General features: G+C 35.7%; 1 protein-coding gene across 1 annotated transcript in view; it reads left to right on the plus strand.

The window, feature by feature from the left end:
• The window catches only part of LOC150106740 (rho guanine nucleotide exchange factor 11-like), an 837,747-nt gene that overhangs the window by 671,066 nt on the left and 144,644 nt on the right, over positions 1-22,037 (plus strand). The window contains exon 31 of the mRNA XM_090393466.1: positions 1,665-1,843. Coding sequence (XP_090249592.1) covers positions 1,665-1,843 — 179 coding nt within the window. The remainder of the gene's footprint in view (positions 1-1,664; positions 1,844-22,037) is intronic.

Consider the following 22,037-nt stretch of genomic DNA (forward strand, 5'->3'; position numbering starts at 1 on the left):
CCATGGGTTCACCACTCTCCCCACCCCTGGCCAACTTCTTTATGGAGACTTTATGGAGAGTTTAAGGCTTTCTTTTGAAGAGAAATGTTGATGATATGTTCACTATTTGGCCACAGCTTAAATACACTCCATTCCTTCTTAACACACTTAAACAACCAACACCCCAGAATCCAGTTCACCTTGGAAAAAGAGGAAAACAACAGTCTCCCTTTCCTAGACACTTTAATCACTCGCCAGCCTGATGGATCCTTGGTTTTCTCTGTTTACAGAAAACCCACCCATACAGGCAGATACATTCACCAGTAATCCCTCCCCCCACAACAATATGGGGTTATAAAAACACTATATATAACAGGGCAAAATTAATCTGTTCAGATAACAATGCCTTAACCACTAAACTAAACCAGATCCTTAACACTTTCTTTGCCAATGGCTACAACCCCCCAAAAAATATTAAAACCAGTTAACTACAACCCCCCCCCCCTTCATAACAAAGATTACACTAAATTTCTTTAATTTATTCTCCATCGAAATTTAACCCTTGTGTCAGTTTGTATGACACGTAGGTATGAATCCTACTAAAAGAAGTGTCTTTAGGTAGCAAAGTACTGAATTTCATTGCCCAGCACAAGACCATCACTGTACTTATAGGAGGTCTGAAGTGGCTTGGAAAAATGTTGCACATTTGGTTACTAGAGCACATTTCCCAGATTATCTAATCCTTATCTCACTGACAGTTATAGTATATGTTATTCATGTAAAACATATAAAGACACTGTGTGTTATAAAGAGTATTTACTGTTTTGAGTTGGATTTTGTAGCATTTATAATGAATGACTTCTTTCTCATTCATTGGATGATGCGTTGAGTCCCCTTATGTAAAATCTTTGCCACCTGGTTCTATCTTTGGTCATTTCTGTCATCTTTCTCTCTCTCTCTGAAGCTCAATAATTGTGACCTTTCCATCAAAGAGTACTCAAGTTCTTTTTGGTCTTCCTGTAATGATTCCATTCAAGACTATATTTGGTAATCTTTGAAAGGACATTCTCAGGAGGTGTTCAAACCATCTTAATTGCTATTTAAGAATTATAGCTGTGAGTGTTTTATTTGCTCATTTGTTTTGTGTTCTAACCAGTGAGTCATATTTATTTTTCTTAAGCGTTTCATGCTTAAAGAAATGTATTTCTTTCTGATTGAGTGTCCAAGTCTCAGCTCCATAACTTGCTGTAGGTATAATAATGGTTTTATAGAGTTTTAGTTTGAAGCATTTTGAAATGCTGTTATTTTTCCATATTTAGTTTAATTTGTTCATATTAGACCATCCTTTGTTAAATTTGTATTTTACTGTTTCTGTGTTGTTGAGATTTACTTGTTTCAAGTACATGATTTTCTAAGTTGATTGAAATTTTTTTCTCATCTCTTTCTATTTTCATTGTTTTGTTTAGATTGATTTTCATTCCATATTTTTTCACTCTTCATTTAAATTTTTTTGTTTTTTTCACAGTTGTTCTTTAGATTCTGCAAGAATAATGCATATTTAATATCATTGAAATTCGTGCAGTTTATTTGTAAATCTGGTTCTTCAGCCATAGCTGAAGGACTAGATAATTTTATTTCTGTTATTATAATTAATCATCATTGACTGAATTATTATCATTTTGCAGCTCATACAGAAGAACACAGTAATCTCTTACGAGCAGTAGAATGCAGTAAACAAATCTTGGCATATGTTAATCAAGCTGTGAAAGAAGCAGAAAATCAGCATCGTCTTAGTGAACTACAAAAAAAATTGGACAAGAGTGCCTTTGAAAAAGTAGAGCATCCAGTTGCTCATAATTATAAGGTAATTTTTTCTCTCACTGTAATATTTGCTTGTTAAAATTATTTGGTAAAAAAGTTCTAGAAATCTTTCTTAAATTCATTAGAGTAAAAAGCTGATTAGATTAATAAAAGTGCATCAAAAATTAACTAGTTAAAATTATCTTTTTTTTTTTTTTATCAGACAACTCAGTTGCTAAGATGTCAAAAAAAAAAGCCAGCCTGGGTGATCCAGTGGATAGCATTTGTACTTTTAATCTGTTGGCTGTAGATTTTTAGATATATGACTTTTATTGGCCTGGTGCATGACCACAGTTCTGCTTACTGGAAGCCTAAAGCTACTTGGGAGGGGAAGAGAAGGGGAATCTCTAGAACAGGTTTCCAGGATTACCTAGTCCTTAGACTATCCACATTAGGATGACTCTTCAGACCAACCATGTCTAGAGATGCCATATCATGCATAAACTTAGTTGCAATAGAGTGATTATATTACAAGAACATTAAATCATTCACTTAAAAAAAATCTTGATTGCATGTTGACAGATCTGAATAGCTTAAGTTGACATAAAATGATTGGGAGAAATAGGTCATCTTTGGGGTGAATGGGGTACATGTAGAACATAGTTTATGTTGAATTCTTGCATCACATTGTCCAGCAGTGCAAGAATGTGTTAAATGTCATCACACTTTGGAGCTGACTTTTATGTTTTGAATTTAGCATACATACATCTTCAAGGCCCACTCTTCCTAATTGGGTTGTGGAGGCAACAGCTGCAAGAGGAATTTCCAGTGGTCACGATCCTCTGTCTATCCAGCGAGTCCTTGGCCTCCCACCCTCTGGCTTGGCAAAGAGGGCCTGCTGAAGGAGCCTCTCTTGTGGCATTCTGACCAGGTGCCCATACCAACATAACTGTGATCTCTCAACATGGAGAAGCAGTGGTTGAGTATTGAGGGTTTCCCAAATTGCAGAGCTTCTGACTCTGTCGAGTTTTGTCAGCCCTGCAACCCCTCAAAGGAACCTCATTTCAGCCACTCGGATTCGTGTCCGCATTCTTTCGGTCATTACCCAACGCTCATGACCATAGGTGAGGATGGGGACATAGACTTTATTGAAGACAGCCAGCTTTGCCTTCTGGCTTAACTCCCGCTTCAATACTACCGAACGGCCAAGCTCCCACAATATTGAGCTTGCTAAGCCAATTTGAGTATCTAGCTCTACGTCCCATTTTCCATCATTTGTGAATATGGACCCAAGGTATTTAAACTTCTCCACCTGCCCTCATTGGGACTCCACTTACATTTAGAGTGCACTGGGATGGTTGTCTTGAGACCACAAATGTTTCAGTTTTGGCCACGCTGATCTTCATTCTAGCGTCTGCACAAACAGCTGCAAACCTATTCAGGGTCCGCTGGAGGTCATCTGTGGAAAAGCCAAACTAGGTCATCTGCAAAAAGCAGACGTCCAATGCTACATTTTCCAATTCTGACACGCTCACTGCCTCGGCTGTGCCTATCAATCCAGTCCATAAATATTATGAAAAGGAGGGGTGACAGAACGCGCCCTTGCCGGAGGCCAACGGAGACTTTGTGCTGTTTACTCTGTCACAAAACTCTGGGCATTCATACAGAGACTTGATGGCAGCTAATAGTTGACTATCCACTCCATACTCCTGTACTACTTGCCAAAGCTTATCCCGAGGAACCCAGTCATATGCCTTCTCCAAGTCCACAAAACGTGTAGACATTCTTGGCATATTCCCAAGATTTCTCAAAGACTTGCCTTAAAGTGAAGATTTGGTCAGTTGTACTTCTACCAGGACGAAAACCACATTGTTCTTCCTGGAACTTTGACTCAACTATGCTCCTGCACCGTCTTTCCAAGCACTTAGCATACGCATCTCTCTGCTCAGGCAGGCTGAGCAGAGAGATGCCATGATAGTTACTACAATCCTTCTGGTCTCCCTTCTTAAAGACTGGTATTATTATGCCTGTCTGCCATTGCTTTGGTGCTCGCCCAGATATCCAAGCAGCCACACTCAAGTCAGCCAGAGAACACTGTTTCGATTTAAGGTTTTTAGCATTTTGGGCCGAATTTCATCATCACCAGCAGCCTTGCCTGATTTTAGCGATTTTATTGCTAAATGGACCTCTTCTGCTGTGAGATTAGTCATTGCCCCGATCTGCATCTCTTGGATGTCCACAACTGCTGGGCTACCTGGGTTAAGACGGCTCTCAAAGTATTCCCTCCATCTGTGAGGATATTCTTCTCGGTTGTTAAAAGTGCACCATCAGAGGCCTTAATTGCCCTTGCTGTGCACGATTTCCTCCCTTGAAGGCGGCGGAATGGTCTGCCAGAATACTTTGTTTGCATTTGCATAGGATGAGTCTAATCTTTCTCCAAAGGATTCCCAAGCCTTCTGCTTTGCTGTCTTTACTGCCTTAGCAGCAGCTTTTCGTGCCTCAGCATACCGCAAATGCATCTCAGGTGACCTGACTCTAAGCCACATTAGGTAGTACTCCTTTTTTGCCCGGACAGTTTTTCGGACTTCTTGGTTCCACCAAGGTGTCCTTTTCTCACTGCCCGTTGCCATGCTAAGCCGCTTTCTGCCACACCATGAGAGTGCAGAGGCAGTGACAGCTGTTCTGAACAGCTTCCATTCTTCCTCAATATCTGCAGTATGCTTGGGAATCTCTTTGAACCTGGAGGAAATGTCATCTGCAAAATTCTTCCTCACAACCTCATTTTCCAATGTCTCCCATTTCACGCAGTATAGCTGCTTAGGCCTACAAGCGTTGATGATAGCATCTGGTTTCTGAAGCCGTAGAGTGCACACACCAAGGTGGTGGTCAGTTGACAGTTCTGCTCCTCTTCTCACACGAACGTCCAACACTGAGGAAAATAGGTCTGCTGAGACTATAAAGAAGTCAATCAGAGACCTTTGTTCTAGTGTATCCCTGTACCAGTTATACTTATGGACTTCTCGGTGCTGGAAGAAGGTATTCATTATGGACAAGCTGTTAGTACAGCAGAAATCCAATAATTTCAACCCATTCGCGTTAAGGTCAGGGGCACCGTTCCTCCCAACCACACCCCTCCATGTCTGGTCATCTGTTCCAACATGTGCATTGAAGTCACCCATTAGCAGGACTGATTCCATGTCTGCCACCCTGTCAAAAGCAGCATCCACTTCCTCTAGGAAGGCAGAGTATTCTGACTCCAGATTAGGTGCATAGGCTTGCACCACAGCCAAATCATGGTTTTTCATCTGAAGCCTTAACACACGTACCCGTTCCCCCCAATGGGATCCACTCAGCAACACAGTCTGACAGCTGGGGGCTTGTGAGTATCCCCACACCCACCTGAGCAGACATTGTTGTGCTCACACCAGAGTAGTAGAGCTTGCACCCCCTTATCCAGGTCGACAGTTCCAGAGCCTCTCCTCTTCGTTGAAGAAAGCCCGACTAAGTCTAGCCGGTAGCGCTTGGCTTCCTCAACCAGTTCCAGCTCCTTCCCTGTCAGAGAGAAGATGTTCCATGCCGTTGTCATTGCCATTTCCGTCCTTTTGCAGAACCATTTCTTTGCGCTGCCCCTAAACACCTCCCCAAATGGGTAGCGGGCCCATTGATGAAGTTTCCTCTAGCAGAGTGCTGATGAGTGGTGTCTAAGGGAGACTGTAACATATTTTTCGAACGGGTCCCTCTGCCTAAAACCTGAATGCGTCCCTTGGTAACCCGCGTGAATTTAACATTTAAATTTAACATGTTTCCAAAATAGTTTTGTAATGTCTCCACACATGAAACATCCCAAGACCTATAACATGATGATGATGCACTGAAGAACTAGAGCAGCCACTGGGTCAACACCCTTACACTGTTCAACCCACTTAATGGGTGTTGACCCAGTGGCTGCTCTAGTTCTTCAGTGATTAGAAGAAAGTGCTTTCCTTTAATGTTACAAGATCATCAGTATTCATTTTTGATAAATTTTGGAGACTACTACCATGTTAAGAATAATTACTTTTATTTCCTGACATTTTGATCTTCATATTATGGTCATCATATGGAGCAAACACGTATACATACAGAGGTAACAAGTGCCTAGGAAAGTGACTGAAGGAGGTCTGTGCAGAGGAATTACCTATTAAGCAGATCACCTCTTATTTATATCATTCAAGAATTCTTAGGGAGGTTTTGGGTGATCACGCCAAAATTGAGAACAAAAATGTCCATAGCATTTTAATGTTTTATGTGTCTAAGATTTTAATTTTTGTCAGAAATATATGTTCTATCAAAATGGACAATTATAGAATGAAGATATTAGGAAGAAACTGGATGGTCACTTGAACAAAATGGGATTGGAAAGATTAGGAAATCAGGTGTTTGATATAACAGGATTTTAACTGAGATCAGAGTATGTAGGTTAATTGATGCATTAAGATGTGCCTTAGACAACATTAATATAAGAATCGATGGATTTTCTTCAAACATTAATATAATGTTGAAAGAAAACTGCTGATGGAAAGTTAGTAATAAAGTGAACTTTTTGTGCAATGCCAGCATAGTATTATATACATCCTTTGATGGTACATGTTAGGAATTTGTTAATCACAATGATTAAAGAGTGCAGAACTCAAAAGGAAAAATGTTTTATAAAGAATGAAGAGCATTTTCCAGAGGTGAACTGCTAACTAAAAATATACAATAATTATTTTTTAAAAAAAGAAAGAACTTGAAAACCAAATCCAAACATTGATGACAATATCTGGAGAAAGCATTGATTTTGCCAAGAAATTATGCAGCAAGGTTGTTTGCAAGTATAGAAAAAAATCGGTAGTTTATACTGGCCTCTAGAAATTAAAGAAGCATTCCTGAAAATTAATGCATATCAAAGCTGCTGAGTGAGTCAACCAGTGGCATGAGAGAATATGGAGAAAAATGTAAAAATATAACTGAATTATGTATAATAGTAACTAAACAAAAATCATGTCAAGACCATTAAGAACATAGAAGGAAAATGTCAGGAACGTAACAAAATGTTCTGAAGGCTTTTGAAAAACAGAAATGGAGGAAAAGAATATGTTGGAAAAGAAATCTGAGATGATAGCGACATGAAAATAAAGATATTCTTCATTTTCTAAGACTAGAGTAATTCATCATTACTTTGAAAAATTGTTAAATGAAATAAGCAATGAAAAAATGAATAATGGTGGAAAATATTCAAGAGGAATGAAATGAGAAATACATTACCATATTACTCGACATCACTACTTCGAGTTAAAAAAGAGCTATCTGAAACTTGAAATGTGAAAAAATAGATACTTGGTTGAGAAATTCTAAAATATGGAGATCTAATAGTTTTATAGTAACTGTTCTGCTTAATTCAGAAAGCTGTAAGAAAATTGAATTCTAGATCTAATTATTGGAAATATGAAATTGGATGGCTCACAGCAGCCATCATCCATATTATTAAAAAAAAGAAAAAAAGAGAGAAATATAATTGCAGCAAAATTTCCTCAACTGCTATTGCAGCCAAGATTTTTGCAAGCATTCATATGTAAGTTCTAACTCAGCAGTTAGAAGTGCAGGAGATAAAGATAGTTTGATGTCAAATCCACTGTACGACAAAGGTGCACACTGTTATTCATCATTTATATAGGTCACACTATGAAGGGAAGGGGCACTAAACAAAATATCAAAATCGGAGATATTCAGCTGACTCACTACTTTATGTGGATTAACACATCACCTCTACTGATGATATCAGAAATTCACAGATATGTAGGCTCATACACCTGAATAAAGTTAGTACAAGCTTTTCTGAAACATAATTCTATCTGTGTCTCAAGATAATAAGCAAGATTTTGTTAATGGAGCTGCCCTTTTTTTACCAACAGGTATGTATACCTTACAATAAGAGTTGTTTATTAATTTAAATTTGAAAGAATACTAAATCAGATATACCCCGACAATATGAAAATCCAAATGACTGTGATATTTAGATGAATTTTTATCAAAACCAAAAAAAAATATGATATTGGAAAAATAATGTGGATAGCAAAAATCAAATGCATAAGCAATGGTAGATATAAAACCATGAAACTATAAAATTTAAAAATATGAGTTAAACCAAACACAAAAAAAAATGTAAAGAAATCCAGCCATTGTTATGACAGCATGTTGGCATTTCAATGGATCGTCATCAGATGAACGATAGAAAAGGAAGTTATGAGCTTGCCACATAGTTTGCTGCATATTAATTAGTTTGGTTGGTTTGGAGTAGTTTATTTAATTGCCAAAACGGAATGACTAGATAGGATTTATGTTTATAGCACATTGACTGTTCTTATTACTAGAGATTCTTAGCACCATAACTGATTTTCATTTTCTTGAAAGCCAATAGTGAGGATTTTCTGAATATCAAATATCAAAGGTATGTTTTTATTATATGCATGTAAAGATATTTCAGTGATGGGATTTTTGTTTATATTGCTTATGTGCTTTATCGTGGTTTTTTTCCTGGTGGGATGTAAATTGGTATATAGGTATATTTTAGTCCCTTGCAATGTTCAATTAAATGTGATTTTAAAGAAAGAATAGTGGATCCAGTGTAACAGGCATTGCATCCAGACCGGTAGTTAAATTTGTAAACCGTGTTATGCTATAATAATACATAGCTATGTATGTTATTGTTTTCTGTTTTAGTAAGTTTTATAATTTATTTGCTGTGGTAAAGACAGTTTTATAATTTGAATTATTTGGAGATGTTGTTGATGTCTTTGTAGATGTTATGAATATATGGGAATTTTAAGTTAGTATAAGTATTGGATTTTTCATTGTGGGACGAGGCATGCAATTTTGCTCGAGTTTGCTTAAGTTCAAGCTAACAAATCGATTCCTATGAACAACAAAATTTGTTTTATCATATGTCTAGATGCTTCATGAAACAAGCACTAAATAATAGATTCAGCATAAAAATACAAACATTGCAAGCATATGTATTCACAGAAATAAAAATCACATAAAACGTCTTAAGTCCTAAAGAATGGCCAAATTTTTCTAACTAGATCCAATTATTAATTGGCAGTACTTCTTACATAATGAAGCAGCATCATAATAAGAAATGGAATAATCTAACAAGACATCAACAGACAAAGCTATTTTCCTTCCTCATCCTCCCTGCATTCACTTCTGCCATGACTGATCTCAACAAACATGGTATTTTTAGTTCAATTATAAATCTATCAAATTACATGCTAACTCATATGAAATTGAAGTCATAAAGCAAAGGATTAATTTCACTATTTTCACAAACGATTTCCTTAAAAAAATACATTATCAAGGCACAGACAAACTAGAAAATGACTCAAAGACATGTTTTTCAAAAAAAAATCAACTGTATCATCAATAGTAAAAGAGTCACAAAACCAAATCTTTCACCTTCCTCTCTCTTCCCCAAGCCATTTAAAATCGTATTATTATTATAATACAGGCAGCCCCCAGGTTAGTGATGAGATATGTTCCTGAGAATGTCTTTAGGTTGAATTTGTATGTAACTTGGATCCCTCATGAACAATGCATATACGGTAATAATAATGGCTTTATATGTGGAAATAGTAATACCACTCCTGTATAATGTAATAATAAGTTACAGAAACTATTGTGCGCTTTCTTTTAATTCAAACAAACAGAACATAAAAACAAACTCATATGAAAAGTTTAGATAGGAGAAATATCAAAAAATAATATTTTATAATGTTACATCAATGTCTTGCTTACTGGAAGGGGCATGTTTGAGGCAAGAAGGTAGGCTAACATTAATCAGAAGATAATGATGGAGATGGTACTAGAGAGAATGGAGTGGGTGCTGGAGAACCAGGATCAGATTCAGGTACTAGAGAAGATGGACCTGATGCTGGAGAATCAGGATTTGATTCTGTTGCTGGGAGGGAGGGGTTTACCACTGAAGTCGGTTTCTTGAAAAAGGTATCTAGGTTGTTTGCACAGCCTTTTTCTCTTTTCATCATAAATGGCAGCTTATAAAGCTTTACCGTGCAGTTAATGAGAACATCAGTTCTCACTAACTGCATGGTAAACCTTTATAAACTGCTCAATGTTAGGATCTTGCTCCGGATTTTCTGATTCTGCATGTTCTTGTGTTTCTATCAGCTGCTTCTCTATCTCCATAAGGTCTTCATTGGTTAATTCTTATGAATGGGACTCTAGTAAGTCAATGATATCATTTTCATTCATGTCCAGTTGCAGTCACGAAAATCATCACAGAACTGAAGGCACAGTTTGTTCCACACCCTTTCATTGTTGTTTCACTTCCTCCAAAGAATCAGCAATGTTTTTGATAGCATATGCCCCCCCTCTCTCTCTCTCTGAACGTTTAATTATTTCTATTTTCATTTCCATTGTAATCACCTTTGTCTTCGCTGCAGACTCACCTGGATTTGCAGTGGACTTTCTCTTTGGAGGCATGGTCATAAGGGTAATCACAGACTCACAAAAACAAAACAAATTGAAAAGTTAAGACGAAAGTGATGCTGTGCATAAGTGACCATATAAATAATGAGAATAGCCGCTAGCATAAAGATGTTGCACCAAGGAACTGCTTACGCTACACAGGTTTGTTTACACGCGCAGAAGAAACTAGTTCCCGAATTATTAATTTAATTATTTAGTTATCATCCTTATGGAGGAGCCTGGAAAACAGCGTAAGTCGGGTTCTCCATAACTCGGGAAACCGCCTGTACTAGGATTAATAGTTATTAATAAAGTGGATAAAGGGTATACTATTGACATTATTGACAAAACTGATTATCCTAACAAAATGTCGTCAGTGATCCCAATACTTATAAAAAAAAAATTACATTGGATCCTATCCCCAACATTATTAAACAAATAAAAAAAAACTCCTACATCTGCTGAAAAGTGAAGACAGAATACAGAAATATACAGTTAAAAAAATTCCTCCTGCCCACTATTTTTAGGCAAGCAAAATACACAAAGTTGGTCATTCCATACATTCTATAATCTCATTTGTGCATTTGTACATATACCGAACAATATTTTCTATCCAATATTTTCACACAACTGATAAAACCACTAAGTTTAAGGGAGATGGTAAATCCCATATTATTCTACAGCCGGGTACGAAACTCAGATCAAAATCCTAGAGTTTCATGCCTTTTAATAGAGGTATATGTAAATTCGGTTCACTTAAAACCTTGATATTCCAGGTATACCTACTCACTGATGAGACCTCAAAAAGGGTTGAAACCGGTCTGGGTAGTGACCTCTTCTCATAATGTAAAACAGTAATACATCTCCTAGGAGCTGCATTTTACATTATGAGAGAATATTAAGGACAGTGACGGAGCTTGCTCCACCTTTGCTCCGAGTTGCCCTGGTGTTGTACTATCCAGGTGATTATTTACACTTGGGCTCGCCGATAGTTTTTTCAGCATGAAACTCTAGGATTTCTATCTGAGTTTCATACCTAGCTGTAGAATAATATGGGATTTACCATCTCCCTTAAACTTAACTTATGTCGCTGGTAAAATAGCCTTTTGGCTTGTTATAGTATGATAAAACCACTGTTGAAATTAGCTGACAGGCTTAGGTGTTAGATTTTAATAATTTGACATTTATGGTTAAAAATACCAATGAACTTTTTAGGCACATAAAGGAAATTACAATATCTGTGACAATATTCTCTCTTCCTTTGATGCTTTCTCTTTGGTCCTCAAGACATATGATATGTGCTCTTTCATATAAAGCCAGCCTGGTTGGCCAAGCGGTTAGCATATTTGCTCTCCAGTCAAATGGCTGCTGGTTCGAATCCTGCTGTGAGCATGGATGTTTGTGATTGTCTGTGGAAATACTAGTGGTAGTGGCAGGCGGTAGATGCCGTTGGTGGATTTGAGTAGTGGAGACAGAGAGATGTAGATTAGGTGTCCTCGCTCGATGAGTCTTTGGACTCCCTGGAGGTATCATCTAATAATAATAATATGCCAACAGCTGCGAAAGTCCATTGCAAATTCTAAGGAATTTATGCTGTGTTAATCTTGTGCCCTCCCTAGTGCCCTGAATTATCAGGTGAGGAAGTCCTTTTGCACAATATGACCAACCCAAACAGAGCTGGTGCTTTTTAACTATATTAGGAATTGTTGTGTTAGAGATATTCAAATCTTGCAGCACTTGTGCATTAGTCTTATGTTCTGTCCAATGAATTCTGCTTATTTTCCTGAAGCATTTCAATTCAAAAGCTAATACAGTCATCCCTCAACTTGCGTCAGGGTTCCATTCCATCTGGCAGGACGTAAGTCGATATATTAAATCAATGGTTATAGGGGGTTAGGGACTTAACCGTAATAAGTATACTGTCATTTTAATTTTTAAACCTTATTGTACTGTGCGTTACTGCCACTATAAAACAGAATAATAATCACCTAAATCTTCCTCCACAATCACATTTTCATTACGTTCACTATGTGAAGGACCAGGCTGCGGCTCTTCTGGTGTAATCTTTGTTTTTATGATGAAAATGTCCAATTTGCTTTGTTTATTTCTCTTCTTCTTTTTATTACAAATTTGTTTATAGCAAGCAAACACATCATGTTCTTTCCTTTCTACTAATAAGTAGCATTCAACATTGGGGGTCCATAGCTTCTTTCAACCATTTTGAGAACATCACTAACTGCAGAGAACAAGACCTTTCACTGTGAATTGTTTAACTACCTTTTCTTGTTTCTCTTTTTCCTCTTCCTTTCTCACTCTTCCTCTTCTGCAACACATGATTCCTCCAGTTCAAACAATTCTTCGTTAGTCAACTCTTCAGGGGCACTTTCTATGAGTGGAATTATGCCGTGATCATTTACTTCAAAATTCAGATTGTTTGCTAGGCCCACTATTTCTTCGCTCAATTTACAAAGGTCTTTATTTTTTTTTCAAAGCTTCCAAAATCGTTCACAAACCTTTTTAATGTATTTTTCCATATGCCACTCATACATTGAGAGGTCACTTTGTCTCAAGCCACAACAATATTTTTAATAGCATAATAAATATTGAATGCTTTCCAGAATTGCATGAGATTCTGATCATTTCCTTCAGTAGCAGAAATGGCTTGTGAAAAAGTTTTCCATAGATAGTAAGCCTTAAACACTGCAGGAACTCCCTGATTTATCGGTTGGATCAATGAAGTAGTGTTTGGAGGGAGAAAGCATGGCCTTGATCTTGGGGTGAAGATCACTGATGTAATGCCAATCACCTGGAGCATTATCTATAATTAATAAAATTTTAAATTCTACATTTTCTTTCACACAGTAGCTTTCCATTTCACTTTTATAACAGTTGATGAGACAGTGCCTTAGCGGTTATGGGCATAGTGCAAAGGGTATGCACTTTTGGTTCAGGTCCTCTATCCATGATGCAAATAGCTTTTCCATATCACCAATAGGACCTTGTTGTTGCTTCATCGCTATTGTCGATTTAATGGAAGCAGATCCTTTCACAGTCTCTATGATTTTATCTTTATTTTTCAAAATGGTTGTCACTGTAGAATGAGACCATCCAAAGTCATGTGTGATCACATTGATGGGCTTACCAACTTCACGTTGCTTTATAACTGGCAACTTCATTGCTTGCTTATTTTTCTGTGATTCTTTACTAGGTTTTTCGATGTTGCACAAAATATCGTGAAATATTTAATAATAAATGCACAACCTATTTCTCAAACACAAAATCAACAGAGGAACTGTTGAAGACATGTGCTGATTGCCGATTGTCGAGGGAGGTTGCCACTGAATGTGCTGTTGCCACTGCTCATGATGCATTGTTGCTAAATAGAAATCTTTTTATTTTATGTTTTCATCTTGTTTGCAAGTATAGTCGAAAATGTTATTTATTACCTTATGGGATCACGGGCGTATCTTCAAGAGGATATAACTTGAACGGACGTACATCAAGGGATGACTGTAGTTTCCTCTCTGCTTCTTTCTTTAAGGTCCAAGTTTCTCTCCCATAGAGAGCAATTAGTAGTATTATACCTTTATACTTTTATTTTTAGAGTTGTAGGAATTTTGTTGTTTTTTCCAAATATTAAGTTTATTCATCATTGACCATGCTGTGGCGAGTCTGTGTTTTACTGTTGCTATGTCATTGAAATTTGAAGTCAAGTATGATCCTAGGTAATTAGGTAATTAAAATCATTAACTTGTCCTTTGGTTTCCTGATTGTTATTTCTATATCTTCTGGGTGTCTTCCAATTTTCATTATCTTTGTTTTACATGAATTTATAGTCATATTGTAGTTTCTTCAGGTCTCTTGCAATTTTGTAAGCTGGTATTGGAGATTGTATATGATATGTGAGATTGGTCTTCATAGATTTTTATTCCTTTTGTGGCAGACAATGCTTCTTTTATGAATTCTTGGATGAAAATGTTAAAAAGGCATGGGAAAAAGTGGGCATCCTTGCATACTACTTTTGATTTCAAGATTTTTAATTGTGATATTTTTATATTGAATTACTACTTGTATTCTGATAGGAGTTTGATATAAATCTTAATGTTTCAAAGTATGTTTTTCTTTGTTAATATTTGAATATACATTTTCCTCTGTTGACAGAATCAAATGCTTATTTAAAATCTACAAAACAGTAATAAAGATCTCTTCCCTTCTCCCATGCAATTTTGGCCAGACTATGAAGAATAAAGATATGGTCAGCTTTTTCTTGTTCCTCTGATGTATTTATAAATGTTGATATTCCCAAAGCCCTTGACATTATCCCCACACTCATTAATGAGTGTGGGGATAATGCAACTTAGCAGATCAAACAATTGTGATATTAATACAGTTTATTAATGCATGCTAATACTGATACTCACCCACTGCTATAAACTAAGAAATCACACACCTTAAAGATATCGTCTGTTTCTTTGGCCAAAAATAATGTCCCACAATGAAAAATCAATTCTGATATCATCTTAAAATGGCCATATATTCAAAACATCTACCAAACACATCTTCAAATATTAAACTACAAAATTGTCTTTACCACCAAAAATAAACTGCAAAATTTACTAAAACATAAAATAATAACACACAGAGTGATGTATTACTATGCCATAAAGTGTTTTACAAGTTTAACTGCCAGCCCAAATGCTTTACTTATTACATTAGATCCACCATTTAGTCTTTAAAATATCATTCAATATAACATTACCGAGATTGCAATATCTCTATACCTATTTATGTCCAAGCAAAAGAAAAGATACAAACAAAAATCCCTTTACAGAAATTTCTTTATATCATCATCAGTTTCCTGATATGTACCCCCAAGGGGTGTTCAGGTTATTATGACAGCACTGTATGCTTAATTTTACATTATTATTCATCTCCTATCAACAATTTCCCACCAAATTAATCTATTACTTGTGAACACTTCAGTATTGTCATATCTAACATTTCGTTGCCACTTGTCTAAGGCATTTGTAACATTTCATTGGCACTTGTGATTGAATCAATCCACCTAGACCTTAGTATTCCTGTTGGTCTCTTGTCTGCCATTTTGACATCAAACACCAGTTTTGCTAATCTTTTCTCATATACCACCTTAGATTAGTTCTATTCATACATTCTTGAATGCTAACAATGTCAAGTTCCTTTCTAATATCTTCATTTTTAATATGATTCTGTCATTCATGCCATCTGTTCACTCCCGTAACCTTTTTCAGAACTTTCACACCTGTGGTCTCTAGTCATTGATCAAGTGCTTTATTTACAACCCAACTCCTCAGATCTATAACTTAAAACTGGTTTAGAAGACCATCTTATATACTGCTAGTTTGGTGGTGTAGCTGATTTCTCTCTTATTCCATATAAATTTATTCAACTGGCTCCCCACCATACCAGCTTTGCTTATTCTGTTGTCTATTTCCAAATTTAATTTGCTGTCTTCACTAAAAAAATTGCCTAAATAGCTGAAGTATTTTACTTGTTCTCCATTGAGAATGCAGCTGTATTTTTCTATGTTCCTGCCTATTTTCATAGTTTAAGTTTTTTTTATTGTGATTTTCTTACCAAATTTGTTACAGCTGTTATTCAGTTTAGTCAGAGAATCCTGGAGACTTGCACTGGATTTGTTTAGAAGTACATCAGCTGCATAAAGTAAGGAGCTATTTGATACTCCAATTTTTAATATCAGGTTTAATGCCAACTTAATTTCATAATGTAATCCATATAGATTTTCCTTCAATTCCAACCTTACAAATTCAATATAGACTATATGTTCTGTATAATACTTCATTTCTCCATTATAATTGTAGCATTTTGAAAAGTTTTTCTCTTGGCAACTTGTCAAATGCCTGTTCCATATCTACAAAACTGAAGTGCAGATCCCTGTCATATTCTAATGATTTCTCAACTATTTCTCAAAAAGTGAAATTCTGATCTTGACAACCTCTACTTGGCTTGAACCCACCTTATTCTTCTCTAAGTGTCTCTTAACCAATTGAACAATCTTTTAAAATAATCACCCCAGACATCTATGATATACTTATAATTAGTTTTCACGTCACCTTTATCACCTTTGATTTCTTTTACAATACTCTTTCCTCCATTTCTAAGTTTTTTCACTAGCCTTCTGAACATTTTGCCACCTTTCTGATATTATCTATATTCTTACCAAAGTCTTTTCATGACTTGTTTAGCTACTTTAACACATAGCATAACTTTGTTACATATTTCTCTGTATTCTTTTTGGAGTCCTTACTGTTAGCCGAGTGGCTATGCGCTTTGCAACCATATGCCTGGGAAAGGAGTGTCCGATGTTCAATTCCATCTTCTTCAGACATAGGATACCTCCAAGAATAAGGAGTAACCAACCTATTCCATAGAATTTTGGTTCCTAGTGCCTATCAGTAAAATCTCGGTAAAATGTGTAGGTCTACACATGAGCGTAAATCAGGCATTCTTCTAGGGCATTGCCAACTTATTTGTAAGAAACTATCTGTATGCTTTCATCTTATCAAGAAATAACTTCTTTAACATCCTGTGTCCATCCTAGCTAAATCAGTCAGTGTTTTCTTCAGTTTGCCACTGAGACTCCAAGGTTTGGTTCTTGTTTTCCAACTGTTTCATTTTTTCTTCAGTTATATTTGTGTAGTTGAGTCTACAGTTTACCTGTAAAAACTGTTCAATTTTAATTCTTTTTTAACACTTTTTTACAAAATGTTCTTTTCAGTGTGATACCCATTTTTATCCTACTTAGCACTAAGTAATAGTCATTTCCAAATTGAAATCCTTTGTACACTCTCTCGTATCTGTCATAATCACCCTGAACCATCATGAAGATATCACTATCAACAATGACATAGTCAATCAGACTTTTCTTATTTCTTGTGTCTTCTCTCCATGTGAACTTATGCAGATCTTTATGTTGAAGCATAGTGTTAGTAATGACTAGTTTGTATCCTGAGAAGAAATACAGCAGATGCTTATCAGATTAGCTTTGTCCTTTTCTCCAAATTTTCTCAAAATATTTCTATTTGTCTGATGAGATTTTCCTACTCTGCTGTTTAGATCTCCAACAAGGACCACTTTTTCCATTTTCTTTATGTCAGTTACCTCTCTATTGACTTATAAAATTCTTCTACTTCTCCTTAAACTAACCTTCTGTGGGTCCATAGGCACAAATAAGTTTCATTGTCCATTTCGAAGTTTGCCCACATAGCTCTACTTGAAGCTAACTTCCAATCAAAAAGTTGATCTTCATATAGTTAATGCTAATAATAATAATAGTAATAGTAAGTTATCAACAAATCCAAAATTGATTTTCAAAGGGCCAAGAGTAAGAAACTTGTATCTCATCCACATGTCAGTCATGCTTCCTGGTTTCTTGCCAGAGCTATTGGCTGTAATGTTTGTTTGACTGTACTTCCACCCCTTTTGCACTTGAATGGTTCTACTGCAGATTTGTCCACAGAAAAGTCAGTCTCTTAGCTTCTTACTTTTCTTCTAATTCTTGCATACATGATCTTGACAAATGTCTCCTACTGTTCCTAACGCATAACCTTTAATCACTCCTATGATTTTTTGCCAGAAAGAGATCAGAAGAAAATTGTCCAAACTGGATATCAAAATGTCTCCTAGTCCTGATGGCATTTCTGTGATTGTTTTGAAAGGTTGTACTCCATAGTTGACTCCTGTTCTATATTGCCTTTTTTATTTTCATCTGTTTCACTCAGTATCTGTCTATTAGCCTGGAAAATTAACAGATTTCAACACATTCCTAAGAAGGGAACAAATCTTTGCTATCTAATTACCATTCATTTTCACTCAACTTCTCTGCTACCTTGATGCCTTTCACCTAATAAACTAAGTGAAGTGATCTGCAAAGCTTTGGGAGGTTGAATATATCTACAATTAATCTATTTCTCTCTGTTGATTTTTTCCCAGTTGTTTAAATTTAAGTTAAGAGAGACATGGAATATGCAGTAATAGATTCTCTACTGAGTTATTCAAATGGAGGATTTCACACAACCTTTCTGCAAACATGGTGTTGGCAGTGATTGCCCCCCCCCCATCACTATACTACTGTGCTCCCTTTCCTCCTACCCAGCCCTCCTGGCAGTATAGTGGCAGCAAGTTTATTTATTAGCTGATCTGTAAATCTCCTAAAGCATTACCATTAGATTTGGTTCTATTATCTTGCAGTAGGTTTGCAAAATAATTTTTAAAAGCTGTACTTCCAAAGGAAAGATATGTTGAATCTCTTCATGATGTCTAACACAATTTTGAAAACATTCCTCACTCCTCTGTTCAAAGGTCATTAAACATGATTAAATTCTAAGGATATTAACAAAATTATCATTTCATGCATGGAAACAAAAAAAAAATCTTTAAAAAGTGTACTTTCTTTTTTATAAATCATAGAACTTCCCAGTTATTTGAAAGTCAGATTCTATCAGCTGCTTCTATTAACTGCACCACATTGTGTATGCATAGGATTTTTAACAGTCAGTGCAACTTGAAACTCAGAAGTATAAATTCAGGGAAGAACATGGTTGGTACAAATGCTAAAAATATTATTGCAGTTTTTTTTTTTTTTTTTAATTAAGATTTAAAATTTTTTTTTTATATGCCCTTTTCAGTTTTTTTTTCTATATTGTTATTTATTCATAAATTGTATTTTATTTATAAATAAAGCACAATTGCAAAATTTACTTAAACACAAAACCGCAACATCTCACACTGATGTGTTACTATAGCATAATGTTGTTTAAAAGTTGAATTGCCAATCAGGATGCCAGTACCTGCTACATTGGATATTGGAACATTATGATTGCAATATCCGCATACCAAAATACTCACATCTCCACTAAAAACAAATGCAAACAAAAACACACTAATAACATGATTAAAAATCCCACTACTTAAATATCATTGCATGCTATACATTTCAAACACACCCCTGAAATTGAAAGAGTTACCATCATCGATTTCCAAGAAAGTGAAACCAAATTACATTGCTCCAAATCTCTAGCAATGAGAACCAGTCAGGATGTTATAAACACAGAAAGGCCCATCTCTCTCTCTCTCTGCATTTAAATAAAATACATTACTCACCATTAATCTCAAACCACCCAAACTCCCCTCTTTAACTAGTCAAACTTCTCTTAATACATTATCTAAACCACATGGCAAACTCAGTAATTTTTTTTTTTTTTTTTTTTTTTTTTTTTTTTTTTTTTTTTTTTTTTTTGCCTTGCATCATCTGATGATGTATATTTTCCCACGAAACAGTCACTTCACTGTCATGTCTGGTCCAAATTTTTAGGTTTCATAATTTTAGATTCTAAATCTATATTTCATTCCATTCATCGTCCTGGTTTACTGTTTATATTCATGTTTCAATTTTGGGTATTCAATGTATGTATCTAAAATTCACATAACTGAGCATTCTCAGTACCGTTCTCATATTGCACATTTTGACTCATGTTCAGTTTCAAAAAATATCTTCTCATCCTTATCTTCTGAAACTGGCCTCCATCATCACTACCAGGTATTTTCTTTTAATTATCTTTAATATAATCTGAATTTTATATTATATGTAAATTTGCCTTTGATTGGTAAGGAGAGTAGCTCATCACCAAATAAGCTTAGCTATTTTCTACCATTACTAAACATTTTATTTCATTTGATACCTAAAAATACAGAGTAAAGTAGGTCATACTGAATAAGCAATTCCACAGAAATATTTCTCTAGAGAAGATTCCCTGAGTGTTGGAAGCTTGAAGACAGTTATGCAGCGAGTCCAGAATAAACAGAGGATGATGAAGCTGATATTTAAGGATTCGAGAATCATTTTATACCCAGAATCAAATTTACCAAAAATTTGAGCGATAATCATTTTAAAATCATCTCCAACCTAATGCTTATGAACTTCTTTTTACCAACATTATCAGGACTGAAACAGGATGTTAGCTGCTGTTGTTCTATCTGCGTTTTAAATTGTTTCTTCTTATAACTACTACTACTGCTGCTGCTTGGTTGTTAGTTTCTGTATGCCATAACACATTTTATGCTCCAAAAACGATGATTTTGAATATAGTAAAATATTTAAAAAAAAAAAAAAAAACATGTAACATCGTTTATTCATATAGGGAGTAAAGCAGAGCTTCCTTACCCCTGACACTTTCTGAAATACCCTGAAGTTATGTCAGACAAGTGCCACCATTTTGCAGTCCTAAATCCTAATAGGTATATATTTTGTCTAAAATAGTGGGATTTTTTAACTTCAGGGTGGCACTGACAAGTAGTTTCCTGGAGGGAAAGTCTGACTTGCCGATGCCAAAGCTCGACTAATTGGGAAATCTGTCAAAAGACAGGTCTTGGAAAGATCCTTTGATTTATGCTTAAAATCAAACTTATATAAAGGGTCTTTTGGGGGGGGGGGAGATTCCTATGCTATGGGTACAAATGTTTCCACAGGATTACTTAGGCACCTAGCTTAATAAAAATCTTATTTGTTTTCTTGTTGATGTTCTGTTTATTATTGCAAATAATAAGAATAACTGCCAATGGGGATCATAGAAATATTTCTCTAGACATGGATACATAAGATTCCTTACCCTTGTGTATGCTGATGAGGAATTAATTGATTAGTGATTAACAGTAATATACTACCAGAGAGAGAGAACATAAAGATAGGTACAGCAAAGAAGGTAAGAATGAAGAAATAAGACAAAATGGCATGACATTAAGCTATATAGAAGAAATGTTAACTTCATGGAAGTAAAAACATCTTCATCCTCAAAAGTCAATGAGTCTAGAGAATTTATGCTCCACTTTGTACAAATTAAAAGATCCTGAAAGAAGCAATTTACTCTTCCGAACTTTTACAAAACCAGCTAACTCCCAAACCACTCAGGATTCTCCAACTCATTACATTAGGATTCAGCCTCTCAACAACGTGCACCATAAAGTATAAAAATGTGGTTTTAAAAAAATAAATAAAACATTTTCCATGTTTAAATCTACTGTTGTTTTTTTGATGTAGAGTTATAATGATTAGTCATCATAACTATCTATAGTTCAACAGCCAGTTTCACAACATGCAGTGATTTGTTTTTTATATCCATAAATGTAAGTTGTCCATGTGGTTAGACGAGTGGTTACGCACTCTGCAATTATATACCTGGGAAGGAGTGTCCTGCATTTGATTCCCATCGCTGACATGAGGAGCTTAGGATCTTTCTCAGGCATAGCCAAGTTAGCTGGTCTTGGGCGTGGACCGCAGGGTTTTCTCCCCAATTTATCTGGGGTTTTTCCTCCCGCAAACTGATCCCTTGAACACACGCTTCTACAGACATAGGATACCTCCAGGAATAAGGAGTAACCAACTTATTCCATATGATTTCGGTTCCGAATGCCTACATGGTAAAATGTGTAGGTCTACGTGTGAGTGTAAATCAGGAAATGTAAGTTATTGTGAATTAATTTTAATGAGTATGATGATGATGTGAGTATGCAGGAGAGGAAAAAACCAGTTGTCTGTGAAGCTTGTGGTAACACTTGTAGTGCTTCCAAAACCCTCAACTGCCAGAAGGAAAAAAATTACATAGTCCTAGACACTAACTAGAGAAACTTTTTCTAGGTTCTTTTTTTAAACTACCTGAGTGAATTGATCTTTGGTTCAAGTAAAACAAAATAATTTC

Source organism: Typopeltis vanoorti, chromosome 5, assembly GCF_054136105.1.
Source record: "Typopeltis vanoorti isolate ZY-2024b chromosome 5, IOZ_Tvanoo_1.0, whole genome shotgun sequence".
NCBI lineage: Eukaryota > Metazoa > Arthropoda > Arachnida > Uropygi > Thelyphonidae > Typopeltis > Typopeltis vanoorti.